This window comes from Syngnathus floridae, chromosome 6 (genome assembly GCF_059516105.1).
Source record: "Syngnathus floridae isolate MCC-2025c chromosome 6, RoL_Sflo_1.0, whole genome shotgun sequence".
NCBI classification, from domain to species: domain Eukaryota; kingdom Metazoa; phylum Chordata; class Actinopteri; order Syngnathiformes; family Syngnathidae; genus Syngnathus; species Syngnathus floridae.
Genome location: NC_142418.1, coordinates 16237295 through 16251016, shown reverse-complemented (window position 1 = coordinate 16251016; position 13722 = coordinate 16237295). Strand labels below are relative to the sequence as shown.

General features: G+C 42.3%; 2 protein-coding genes across 2 annotated transcripts in view; both read right to left on the bottom strand.

Annotated features, from left to right (window-relative positions):
* Nucleotides 1-2249: 2249 nt before the first annotated feature.
* synm (synemin, intermediate filament protein) lies at nucleotides 2250-9190 on the bottom strand. Its single transcript, XM_088379513.1, has 5 exons — nucleotides 8590-9190; nucleotides 7679-7999; nucleotides 7169-7293; nucleotides 5911-5990; nucleotides 2250-5833 (listed from the first exon to the last, which is right to left on the bottom strand). The coding sequence occupies exons 1-5, from the start codon at nucleotides 9067-9069 to the stop codon at nucleotides 3702-3704; spliced, it is 3138 nt and encodes a 1045-aa protein (XP_088235639.1). The 5' UTR covers nucleotides 9070-9190; the 3' UTR covers nucleotides 2250-3701.
* Nucleotides 9191-9932: 742 nt separating this feature from the next.
* Nucleotides 9933-13722, bottom strand: part of LOC148396912 (insulin-like growth factor 1 receptor) — a 49650-nt gene continuing 45860 nt past the window's right edge. Inside the window, exon 21 of the mRNA XM_088378354.1 lies at nucleotides 9933-12400. Coding sequence (XP_088234480.1) covers nucleotides 11899-12400 — 502 coding nt within the window. The 3' untranslated portion in view covers nucleotides 9933-11898. The remainder of the gene's footprint in view (nucleotides 12401-13722) is intronic.

Below are 13722 nucleotides of genomic sequence, written 5' to 3'. Positions count from 1 at the left end.
GAGCACCTGTGCTGATTTAGCATAACCCACATCACGTGACAAACATCCTGTGCCACAGGTGTCAAACCTAAGGCACGGGGGCCAGGTACGGCCCGCCACATCATTTTATGTGGCCCGCGAAGACTGTGCATCAAATTCGTGAATTGCAAATTGTCTTCACTTTTAATAATTTTTTTTTTTAAATATTTGACTAGTTTTTACTCATCTGATTTGAAAACGAGTTATTAATCAGTTTGTTTTGTAGCTTTTGCTGTATATAATATGAGGTGCTCATACATTTATCGGCCCTCCAAAAATGCGGCCCGTGAAAAAAATGAGGCAATTGTGTGAAGGTCAGTTAATTGACTTTTGGGCGCCCCCACAAAATAAAAAAATTGGGGTTGTTAAGTAACTTTTTGTTTTTTTTTACCCATAATTGGAATAAACTAACAACACATCATACACAAGCACAATATCCAATAGAAACAAAAGTTTTTCCCCCGCTCAAGCAGTGTTGACAACATGTGAGCTCGCTTGTTTCATGCCTTTGTTGTGAGTCACAGCCTCAGGCGCTTCGAGGGGCCTCCTTCACATCTTCAAGAACGCCTCGCTAGTTCATCTTCACTACAGCAACACAATAGTGAGTCTATATTCACTGAGAAGTGCCAGACCTGAGTGACAGACAGGTTCAAGGACTTCATTAAGAGGGCTATGCAGTCTTCCTGCATGTTTGATAACATGTTGTTATGGGAACCAAACAAACAGCTTGTGTCATCAAACTTTCTGGATATTTTTTTCCCGTTTTTCTTATTTTTTTTTATTAATTCAAAATAATAATGAGAAATATAATTATTACTTTTTATTATATTGTAGCATAATATTCATAATTATACATAATTCAGATAGGTTAATCATTAGGTTTGATTGGAGTTTTTTAAACATTTAATAATACTATATTTTTTTATATTTAGTATATATATTCATATAATCATAGCATTTCTATACATTATAGATTACATATTTATTTATATGTGTGTGCTATTAACAGTACATTTTATGTTACACTATATTTCATCATAAAATTCAAAAATACATTCTTTGAGGCACCAGAGTAGGCCTCACTCTCCCTGACAACGTTCCCCTATTTAAAATAATTTGTCAGATGGTGACAATCTATTTCTACCAACCTCTCTAAAGTGCAGCCATCAGAGTCACAAGCTAATCTCGGAAGCAACGTAGCCTCCCCTGGTGTAAAATATCACACAGGGTGACTTTGTGTTTCCTCAAGCCAAACAGATGGCGCAACACCCTTTTAGAGAATGGAAGGCTAACTACTGTGCATTAACGAGATTTTGACCCCAATTAGTGTGGAATGTCTTTTCTGCCCTCCCTACCATCCATGGCAAAAACATTTCTCTACTTCTAAGACAAACAACTTCATTCAGTCCTTTTTTCTTTCGCAGAATTATACAGTGACTTATTTTCTGCATTTGAGTTTCTTACAGGCGAGGAGAAATTCTCCCAAAATAAACTTCCCGCTACTAAGGGCACGCCTGGATGAGTGAGTAAATGTTCCCCGTTGCTATGGAGGTCTGTTATTGCATCCAAGTAAGAGGGCCCCCGAATCTGACAGGCAGTCTTCTCTCATCACAATGCTTGACGGGACATTTTCCAACACTGAGGAAATATCGCTGAACTCTTTTTCACTCCTGCTTACGTGTCATTATCGGCACAAAAAAAAAAAAAACGAACAATGACACTAGTCTACATAGTCCCTCCTCTTCCCATGTTGTGCAGCCGAAAAATGGCCTTCCATGACATCAACCCTAGCAACGGTGAAAACACGCCACATGGAGACAATTTGGATTACACAACGTTTGCCCAGAGTGGAGGAAAAGTTGGCTACGTCCCTTTCCTGACTCAAAACAATATGTTTCCACTAAAAATAATCAAGTCTATATTTTTTGAAGCGACATAATCCCGTAGAGCTCTTCTTGTTGACCAAAGACAGGCACGCGAGTGTCATCTGAAGCGCTACAGCGGTTATTTATGGGACTTTTAGTACATTCCCATATTCTTTGTAACAATTTATTCCCTTCTGAATATGACTCACGATGCTCATATTTCACTCTGTTGCCATTAAGTTGTTTTATTTTTAAAGTTGAGTGCTCTGGAGACCAAGATTGTTCCGACCACACAGTTGTAATTGCTTGACTTTGGATGATCAATGAAGAAAATCTCTGTGGTGTAAAAAAAAAAAATGATACAAATACTCTGAAAACTTACCACAGTGTTTTTATTAAGTGTAAATGTGCATTTAGTAAAATAAGATCTCAGTAAAAGGAACTGCATTATGTTTGTCATTACAGTACGTCAATATGCGACCTGCTGAATTTTTAAAGGGGAAGTCAAACCTCTTTTTTTTTTTTTTTTTTAATATGTTTTGTTCAGCTTAACTAATTGTTTGTGGACTATGAATTACACATCTATTTTATGCAACACAGGTGGCGGCCGTTTTGCCACTAGGTGTTGACTGAAAATGGCATTAGGGTTGCCAGGTCTTAGGTCACAGAAAATGTGGCAAAATGGCCACCCCCCGATAAAATCAGATAAACTTTGCCGCTTAATTTATATTCCACAAACACAACATTAATCAGAATGCCGTGTTTGGATTAGTAGGGGCACATACATTATATTGTAAAAAAAAAAAAAAAAAAAAAAAAAAATTGGGCTTGACTTCCCCTTTAAGAAGTAGAACATTTAACAGCCCTTAAATGTTTATTTTCTTAATGTTGAGATGACCAAAAATAAAAGAAATAATACAGAATCTCTGTAATGTCATCTTTGGTTTGATTGACAGAGACGACAAACAATTTTCAAGCACTGACTCAAATCAGGTTTAAAATCAACTTGAGCCATTACGTGACCTTTCAAGGTGTACACAACACAACAAAACCTTCTGACCGGTCAGCGCTGCTAAGCCGATACAAAAATAGTCATCTGAAATGAACACACTCGCTTATGTAAGGAGCCTTGCAGTCAGCACAGATAGCACAAAGTGTCAAGTGAATACTATCCAGAAAGCGCCACCATTTCCTCCTTCTGACTTTGTGTCTTTCCTTTTAACGTCAACTTCCTGATGAAAGAAAAGTCACAGAGCTCCCAACTGCTACACAAAGTTGTGTGGTGAGATGCCGTGATTGGCACAAGCAACATTTTTAAACCTCCACAGTAAAAGGTTAGAAATATATCAGCTGTAATGTAAATTTGTATTTATTTATTTTACCATCACTAGATCTAAACTCACTATTGGAAAAGATGCTAAATATCATTCTGTGAAAATATTAGTATGAGTTGTGCACATGCACTCAGTGTTAGAAACATTAGTAACGTTTTTTTTTTTTTTACGATTTAACACAGTGCCCAGAGATCTTCGTAACATGCTTTCACCAAAAGACCTCAATCAAGAATTACAACGCTCGCTTAGTAGCTTCGCTGCCGCCCCAACCTCAACTGTAGGAACTTGTCAACAAGCGGATGGCTTTTCGAGGGAGGGAGGGAGGGAGGGAGGGAGGGAGGGAGCGGGGAGGGGCAACTTGCTGAGCCCCGAATTAGGCTACTCCAATTCCAGAGCAGCAGTACCAAGTCTACCCTTGCATTTAGAATCAATGTAATTAATACTCTTGATCATTTGTCGGGCCTTTCAAATGTTCCAATTTCATTCACTCTTGATCCGAGCGACTATCGTGTCCCTCCATCTCGGACGGTTTGATTCGTCTCCCAGCGACGAGGGACGAAGACTCGCCTTCCCTCTCGTCATCAATCACGACGTGCTGCTCTTTGGAGAACCTCAAGCTGTAGCCTTCTCCGGATACTCCCTGCAAGACGTTCCCAAAGTCGGAAGAACTCAGGGCGGCCATGATCTGCTCCTCCGATAAATCGTCCTCGTCCAGCAAGCCGGAGTCCTCCAATGTCTGCGAGACGTTGAGCTCCGCGACAATAGTGGTGGTTCCGCCCTCGCTCGACTTCTGAACTTTCTTCACGGCGACGTTCTGCGGACTTTGACTGCTTACTTTGGTGAGAAAAGCCAACTCCTCCCTCAGTGGGCCCGACACGGAGCCTTGTATCTTCTCCAAAGCTCCTTTTAATTGCTCTTTAGGCTCCAGCGAGTCCTCTCGCAAGAACTCCAGCATGGACTCTTGGACCACGGGGGAAACTCGAATCTCCTCTTCGATGATGCATTCGGGAATGCTTTCTGTGAGGAAAGGTCGATCTGACGTCAGGCGATATTTGTTTTCTTTATGGATGCTTCTGCTTTGTGGAACTCCGTCATCTTGGTAATACCTCTCGTCAGATAAGTCATCCACCATTCCGTAATGACCGTATGAGGTAATGCCGTAACCCTCCTCAGGTTCAGAGAGATTATCGTCCGGCGTGGAGACAAAATACTCGGCCGGTTCTTGGTCACGGCTGAAATGGAAGGACCTCTCGCTCTCCTCCTGAACCCGAACAGATCTGACTTTGGATTTTATCGCCGTGTCGTCAACTTGCGTATCTTCTTTCATCTCTTCAATTTGGAAATATGCAGAGGGCTCGTAAAAACCAGATCTCGACTCCTCATTGACTTCCTCGTAAGACTCGACCGGCTGCTCGATAATTTCCACATTGACGGACTTCCCTTCTCCTTGTAGGCCACTGAGCAGGTTCCTGATCATGCTTCCCGTTGCTGTGTCCTCAATGTCCTCCAGGGATACCTTCTTCAATCCTTGGCTCAAGAGCTGATTCAGAGCCGATTCCTCCGAAACGTCCACTTCCTCTTCCACCTTCGACTGCAACACAATCTGAGTCTTCATCGAGCCGTCGCCTTGTTGACTTTTCTCCACGTGATAGGTGATTTTTGGTTCTCCAGAGGAGCAAACCTCAGCTTCCAAACCAGCTGGTTTGATCACCGTCTCAATGATGTCCTCAACGGACACATTTTCATCGAAAGCCTTTCTCGTACTCGTGGTCTCGATTTTGCCTTTGTCCTTACGTTCACCTTCACGCATATCTGGTTCATCAACTTCTACCATAGGCTTTTCCATCTTTGTCTTTTTCTTGCGGTTTCTTCTTGGTGGTGACAGCACTCGACCTGACGTGTTCTCCACAGACGACTTTGTGGAACTGCTTTGGCTCTCTACCTTAGAAACAAATTCAATTGTTTTTGTTTTCTCCACCGATGTCGGGCTTTGGCTCTCTACCTTAGACAGAATTTCAAATTCCTTTGTTTTCTCCACCAACGTTGGGCTTTGGCTTTCTACCTTAGGAACAAGTTCAATTTTCTTTGTTTTCTCCACCGACGTCGGGCTTTGGTTCTCTACCTTAGACAGAAGTTCAAATTTCTTTGTTTTCTCTGCTGACGTCGGGCTCTGGATCTCTACCTTAGACACAAGTTCAATTTTCTTTGTTTTCTCCACCGACGTCGGGCTTTGGTTCTCTACCTTAGACAGAAGTTCAAATTTCTTTGTTTTCTCCACTGACGTCGGGCTTTGGCTCTCTACCTTAGACACAAGTTCAATTTTCTTTGTTTTCTCAACCGACGTCGGGCTTTGACTCTGGATTTTAACTTGATCTTTAGGAACTGTGGAAGAAGTGGTCGCCCGGGATTTGGTGAACGAGATCATGTCCCTTCTGCAGACCGGACTCTGATGCTGAGCGAGTGAAATCGGGATGACCCTGGAGGGACTTGTAGACCCAGAAGGAACGACGGGAGATCTTCTCATAATGGATGTTGATGGGGTGAACCTGACGTCCATACGCTGTCGGCTTGCGGCGGAAGTTCTTGGAGCGTAGCGTTGTCCGGCCATCTTGATATCTTGAGAGGATTAACGAGTGACATTCATTCGTGATGTATTTGACCGGAAATTGAAGACAATACAATTTGACATTTACCGATAGTGCGTTCCCGCTGGAGTTCGCTCATCTTTCTGTGAGCGTCTTGAAGCCCGACTCTCTCGCCCTCCAAAAGCGCTCTAGACAAACACAATAGATAAATTCTACCTTTTGGAGCATTTTAAGGCACCGATTAGATAATGGATGTCAAACCTAAGGCCCGGGGGCCAGAGCCGGCCCGCTACATCATTTTATGTGGCTCGCATGTGTCAACTCAATGTTCCTTGTTAAAATAACAAAACTGTAAATTGGCTTCCTTTTTAATAAGTCAGATATTCCGACAATTTTTCATATTAATACCCCACTTCAAAATTACTTTTTTTAACTGGATTCTGTTTGTGATGAGATAATAAATCATTAATGGCCCCATGAGGGAAACCATATTTACGATGTAGCCCGCAACAAAAATGATTGATGATTCAGAAGATCAATAAACACAGGAATTCCAAGAGCTGACTAGTCAATAATTAAAAAGATGAATCAATACCGTTCTGTACATCATAATTTGGAAAAACTCAGGCCCAGATAATTACCGTGCAAGGCGTTGTTGGTCTTCCGGCTCTTCCAACTTAAACCTCTAAAGCTAAACAGGCTTAGAAGGCACTATGAACCCGAGTCCGTGGCTATATACGGTAATGCTTACAAAAAAAAACCTAACCAATCACTAATCTAATTAATACCACTTTGTAATCTTCTTAATCTTCGTTCCTGGGCCTTGTTTGAAGTCACAATCATGAGGAAAATGACAGAAAGAAGCTCTCCCGGAGAGTGCTTCCAGACAGACTGAGCTAAAAATAACAGCAACAATGCGGGGCAGGCCATCGTTGCCTTTAAATTCCAATGCAAATTCAGGACGCGTGATGGTGCCACCTCCAAAATCTTTGGCCTATTCCACCTTCGGACTAACAAGGGCCAGAATTTACGCTGTACGTTTCATGTGACAGTTAATAGTCGAGTCATTGCAGTCAGTCCAGCGTAAACAGAATAATCGAATCATAATAATCCTAACGATCACCTTGCTGATCCCATCTTGAAGTTGAAATGGAAATACTTTACCCATTGCTGACACTCAATATTATCAAAATGAAAAAAAAATAGATGTCATTTTTTTAAATAAATAAATAGATAATTAAATAAACAAATAAGCAGATAAATACATAAATAAATAGATAATTAAATAAATCGAAAAATAAATAAATAAATAATGTTTCCTGTGTCATATGAATTAAATATAAAATTTCTATTGAGGGCTTGTCACCTATAGGCTGCCACCTCCATGCCCAGGTCCATCTTGACCCGCAGCAGATGTTGATGCTCTTGCATCCTCTGAGCAATGGCCTCGGCCATAGCGTTTCTTTCCCGTTCCAGCTGGTCGATAATCATCTAGAGAGAATAACATACGATGTCGATTGTTCTTCTAAGGCTATTTGTGTCAATGTATTTTTTTTCCTGCCATCAGAAAGAAAAACATGTCGCTACCAAGCGGCATACATGACAAGGATGGAGATGTATCGTTTCTACTCTAAATGGTTAACTTATTTACCGATGTTGTCGTTGGATTGTCCTGCTTGTGGAGCTTTATCTTTAAGAGCCTGCCTAATAGGGATTTTCCAGTCTGAGAGATAATTGGCTTAAGTGGCAAGCGAGCGGACACGCCCTCGAGATGTCCGAGCAGAAGCTACCCATTAGTGCATTAAAAGACCATAGCTGTGGTAAATGTTTTCCTTTTGTGGCATTTGCACATGTGTCCCTAATGTAGTGACCTCACCTGATACTCGCCCTCATCCTGACTGAATTTCTCCTGCATATGTAGGAGTTGCTCCTCCAGTCGCATTTGCTGCTGCCCTTGTTTCTCCGCGTCCATCCGTAGTTTGTCCAACTGGGTGGTGTGCAGCATCTTCTCCCTCTGTAGGTCATCCAACATGGCCTGGTCCTCCTGGATGGCCTGTTCCATCTCTTGCACCTTCTGTTGGTACATTTCTAAGGTCTGTGTCCAGCTCTCGGACATCCCGCGGGCATATTCCTCCACGTCTTCCATGGAGGCTGCAGGAGGCCCATGGTAATTCTGCGTGATCACCATGGAATTCACCTTAGGAAAGAGAAATGCAGATATTGGTGAGTCCAAACTTGTGGGTGTTGGTTCTACAAGTTGTTGACGAAAGTGTTGAAAATGATCTACAGTCTTTGAGGATGCAGTGGTTGAAGAAAGGGATGATGGCCAAAGTTTCTGCCCCATGCCAGCCTGTAGACCAAGACCATCAACTGGCGGCTCTCGGGCTGAATTCGGCCCACTGAACCGTTTAATCCGACCCGTGACTGGATTCCATAATAATGAGGATTAAAATGAATGTTTAACAAAAGCCTGGTTCATAAAGGTTAAAATGTCTTCAGTTTTGTGATGAAATAAAAAAAATATATAAATAGTACACCGAAAATAATGCTATGCCAAAATGTGATTTTATTTTTAGTTGCGGGTTTAGCCGCCAAGGTGACTCAAGTAGAATTCTGGCCCTCTGACAAATACATTTGGGGACCCCTGCTAATAAACAAAGAAACATCTCTCCACATTCACAATTTAATGGTCAGACAAATTTTGAAGTTGTTGTGATGTTCAGATTGTTCCATCAAAGGTTACCACAGAACCAGTAAGGAAAAAGTGTCCAGAGGACTTCCACTAACCTGGCTGTCTACTTGTCGTCTGAGCTGTCCCATCTGCTGCCGGTGCGTCTCCTCCAAGAGGGCGTACTCCCTCTGAAGCTCCACCAAACGCTGCTGGAGCAACGCATTGTTGTGGTGGGCCGCCCGGAGCTCCTTCTCGCGGCCATGCAACTCCCCGCCGATATCCCGGCACGCGTCGCTCTGCTGGCTGCACAGCGAGCGCACAGTCTGCAACTCCCTGCAGAGCTTCTCGCGCTCCATCTCGGCACGGGACTTCTCCAGCGCCACCCGCTCCATCGCCCGCCTCAACTCGCGTACTTCGGCCTTGTACTGCGGTTCCCGTTCCACCACCTGGGCCTGTCTGAGCTGGTTGATCTCGGCCAGGAGACACGCGTTCTCCCGCTCCAATTGTTGTGTCCTGGTGAGGTACTGAGCCAGTCGGCCGTTGAGCAGCTGCAGCTGCTGCTTGTCGGCCTCAAAAGTTCTTCTCGAAGGCAACATTGTGGTGTTAAAAATGATTGGGAAAAGATAAAAACCGACCTGTGTCCGAGTGTTCTTCTCGCTGGTGGTTCTTGCACGCAAATGTGACGTCACCCGCCTTCACTCACCCTTTGACAAGTGCACCAGGAGGGGCGTGTCCGCCTCTGAGGATCGCCCTGCCTGAAGGAGAGGAGCTGGCAGATGCTGAGGTGCGTTTAAGGACATCCGGACATTCTCTTGCGATTCTAGCCATTCGACCCTAACAGCAGCATTGATTAACATACCTCCAGACTCAGCAGGAAAATGAATAACAGTGAATAACAGGAATGTATGAGTGACATTCTCTCCGTTGCTCATCTTCATTAGCCATCATTTTCGAGAATTCAACAGAGGCACATGAACGCATCAGTGGTTACCACACTGTGCAGAGGACAACAGCGCCACCCCGTGGCCCGCTTGAATGGCATGCTCAGCGACAGTACAGGACGCTGAAACTAAAATAGAATTAATCTCAGTGGATTAAATTCCGCACGATATGTAGATTGTTAAATAATTTTCGGGGTTTTAGCAAAATTGCCAATTAATTAAGCGGCCACTTTAAGTGTATGGTGCCGTCAGGTGCCCATCACTGGTCTATATAACATGAAATAAAATTCTTTGTCTTGATAAAAGAATGGAAATATTTTAAATAATAATATGCTATATGAATACAGATTCTCTAATGTTTTCTCACATGATATGGTCATTTAAATGACCCAAATAAGCAATATTTTTAATATTTGGTCAATAAAATAAACTTTCATTGCTTGGTAATTTTATGTAGTAAAATTGTATGTACTCAAGTGTGGGTAGTTTTAAAAAGGAAACAAATAACTGACAACAAATGAAATAACAAAAGAATTCATCTTTATAGTGAATCATGAGGGCATTTATACAGTGATTTAAACTGATATCATTAAAGGAAGAAAAAATAAAAATAAAAAAATAAATAAATAACACATCTAAAGGAAAAAGTATGATAAAAGCAACATTTCCAAAAATAAAATAAAAAAAACAACAGGAAAAAAAAGCCTTCAAAATTATATATAGCATCCATTTTAAGACCTTTTAATCATTAAATCTTTTCTGCTCTTGAAGCCATTCTTTATTTGGTTTGAGAAGAAATAATAATAACACTTGAACGGGGTGGCGGGAGTGTGTGTTGAGCTGACTATAAAAATAAACAAACAAACAAACGTGAGAAACATGATTAAGGCAAGCGATAAGACCCAGTTCGCCCCACACTGCTTTGACCGGGCTTTAAAAACAAACATTTGGTTAATGTTGGCTAATTAAAAAAACGGAGGCACCGACAGAACGGAAGATGATGGGAGAGGGGGAGGAGGATGTACTTAAGAACTAAGAGAAGCTGTGGAGATAAGAAGAAAAGCCTTTTTTTTTTTTTTTTAAACTTGGACCTGAGATTGAGTTGCACCCCGAGGTGCAGTGCTAGACCACAAAAAGTACAAAAAAGGGTGCAGAAGAAAGCTCGCACATGGAGCAAAGGTGTCCATTCCAAATAATAATAATAATAATAACAATAATAATACAGACATTCAAAAACAAATAATGACATCTGAAAAAAAAACACACATTTGATGACTAAAATCTTTTTTTTTTGTCATTTTACCATATAGTTCTAATAGATTTTTGTAGATAAGAGAGTAGTGGAGAGAATAGCAAACCTGAAGGATCTCAGAGAAAAGAGAATAAATAGCAGCTTTGTTGTGTACGGGCATACACGCAGGCACAGGCGCACGCACACACACGCCATCACAGAGCGAGGCAAACGCACCGAAGAAATGTCAAAAGGTGACAAACCGATGACGTGTGTTGCGGACCTACTTGAAAATCAGTCCAGTAAGTTCTGCTGTGTCGAGTGCGTGCTGGGAGATGACAAAAGGGGGCGGAGCTATTGGTTAAGAGATTGTTGAGGTGTGATGAGTTTGCTGTCTGAAGAAGGCAACGCTAAAAGCAGAACATTCAGGGAGTGATTAAAAAAATAATCATTGATGAATCCATCTGATATTGTCAACTAAATGATGCGGTTGTTTGAGTCGGAGCTTTTTTTTTTATACTGTACTCAACATTTTAGAAACGTTTCATCAAAATGTCTTCTCAAGTAGTGTGTGTTTGACGAAGAGTATCATTTTGAAGCGCCACGCTAATTTTGTGCCTCCGCAAGTGAAAATACAATTTGACCGTTCTTGCGGGTTGCTCACTTTGTTTTAGACTTGGGGGTAAACTAGTAGCAGTCACCACAGTAACTAAAACTATACTTTGTGTTGGCCTTGAAATGTCTTGTTAGTGTTGCTTGAGTAAAGTTTTTTATGGGAGTCATTTACTTTGTTATATTTGTCGTCATTTTTGACCATTGAATGCAAAGTGCTTTTTACTCCGAAGCACAGTCTCCTTTTGGCAACTTAGTGTTATTATTTTCTTTTAAAGACACAACACATCTTCCAGTCACACGATTTTTTTTTTTTTGTCTGAAATGTCCAAGGAAAGTCCACTGATGTGAAACATTACAAAAAAAAAAAAAGAAATGTTATTATGGAGAGAATCGGTATATATAAATACTCCACAACGTCCTCTCTCGGGGGGGAAAAAAAAGTGCTCTTCTGTTGATGTTTACTGGCAGATATGCTTAAAAAATGTCTTTTGTGTTTTTAAGTCTTTTGATTTCCTTCTTGAAGGATGTAACAAAGACGCCGAATCTCTCTGTTTCTCTCCTGTCGAAGAAGTCACTTCATGGAGACGCTGGAGAGATTTGGGTTACCCTGTGTAAGAGGTTGAGGGGGGGGGGCGATATTAGCAGGCCGACGATTGGGGCAGGGGTAGCGCCCGCTCGTTCTTCCTGCCGCCGTTCATGTGGGCGTAGGGCTGCAGTTCGTCAAAGTTGGGCCTGAGCAGCACCACGGGCCCGTTGGCCGCCGCCGCCGCCGATCCGGCGTGCTTGCTGTCCGAGGGCCCCGAGACGGGAGAGCCGGGTTTCAAAAAAGAACCGGCGGGACCCTGCACGACGGCGGGCGGCTGCTGCGCCGAGGAGGGCGGCGGCGTGCCGGCGGCGCACCCCGCCGACGGGGCGGCGGTCGGAGGCTGGCTGGTGGAGGCGGGGTCCAGCGGAATGTTCTCCATTTTCTCCACCTGCATGTCCAGCTCCTCGGTGTCGGGCGGCTTGTTCTCCTCGCTGTAGAAGAAGCTCACTTCCCGGAAGGGCGGGTCCAGGTCCTCCTTGATGCTGCTGATAATCTCCAGGAAGGACGGACGCATCTTGGGGTTGTACTGCCAGCACATCCGCATCAGCTCGAACCTGCGCAGAGTAAAGAGAAGTCCGACATCACATCAACAAACAACACTGGGAGGAACCTTGGCTTGCTTTCCATCCTTAAAATGCATCTTCAGAAATTGAAGATATTTGACATTACTGAATTATTGCTTGACTAATTCAGTAAAATAAATGTGACTTGATGACTTTAATAGATAGTGTGACATGAAGCGTTACTCTCTTTCTCACCAGCAGGGGGCAGGAGAGACTACATTTGGTTTCCTTACTGATTTGCTGGAGTCACACGCCACTTCTTTAGGTACACCTGCCAATTCTAATAAGCCAGCAAATTTAAAAAATAAAAAAAAATAAAAAATAAAATAAAAATTTATGGTATGTGGACGAGGAATTGCACTTCCACTGCATATGATGTAAGTTATCATTTCAAATAAAATGATGGTTTTCAAGTTCTTTGACAAAAAGTCATCAGTCACTGCATTGGTTTGTCGACAGCGAGGTGCCAAGAGGTCAAAGTTTCAACAAAGACGGAGGGCCACGGAAGAATTGTTTCTGGGCAAATGTGACGTTGGAGGTTGCTCCGGAGTAGCCTGACGACAATCCCGCCATCTGTTGCTGTGCGTGCAGTTTTAGCAATGAATCAACACAACGTGCACATGAGCAAGCTTACCCTTTTCATCATCAAAAAAAAAAAAAAAAAAGGATTTTTTCTGTTCATATGAATTTGTCAAGTCTTTTATGAAATAAATGTAGAATTTTTTGGGACGGTTTTACTTCAACTGAAGACAGTGGAGGTCTTTTTTTCATCTGTTTTTAGTTAAGTTCTTCCATTTGGAAACATGATTACAAATCCCTGATCAGAAACCAAAAATGATATCTCTCTTTTAAATAACAACAAAAATCTTTGACTGACATATTTGACTTCACGTAATCCGAACGTTTGATTAAATCCCGACTTCTTGTGATTTATAGAAAACCGATAACTTAAAATATGGCCGTTTTATGTCTATGCAGCGATAAAACATCTGTGCAATGTTGGTCCTCACACGCTGGACGTGCCCCAGTGAGTGAGGTCCAACCCTGCTCGAATTCATTTCAACGAGCTATGACGTGCCGCTCTGTCGTAAATCATTTAAATATGAGTCCTGTTTAGCGCGTCCCCGCTAGCGAGGTTGGAGACGGTAACCCCGAGCTATCTGATCCTGGAGACGACCCGGGACATGGCGGAACAATTCGAAGCTCTCCACTCTAAGCTACTCATTCAGGCCTGACTGCTGCAGGATTCAAAATATTATGTGCTTTGCTTGAATATTTATTTATTTAGATTTTTCTACTTTTTTTTTATTTTG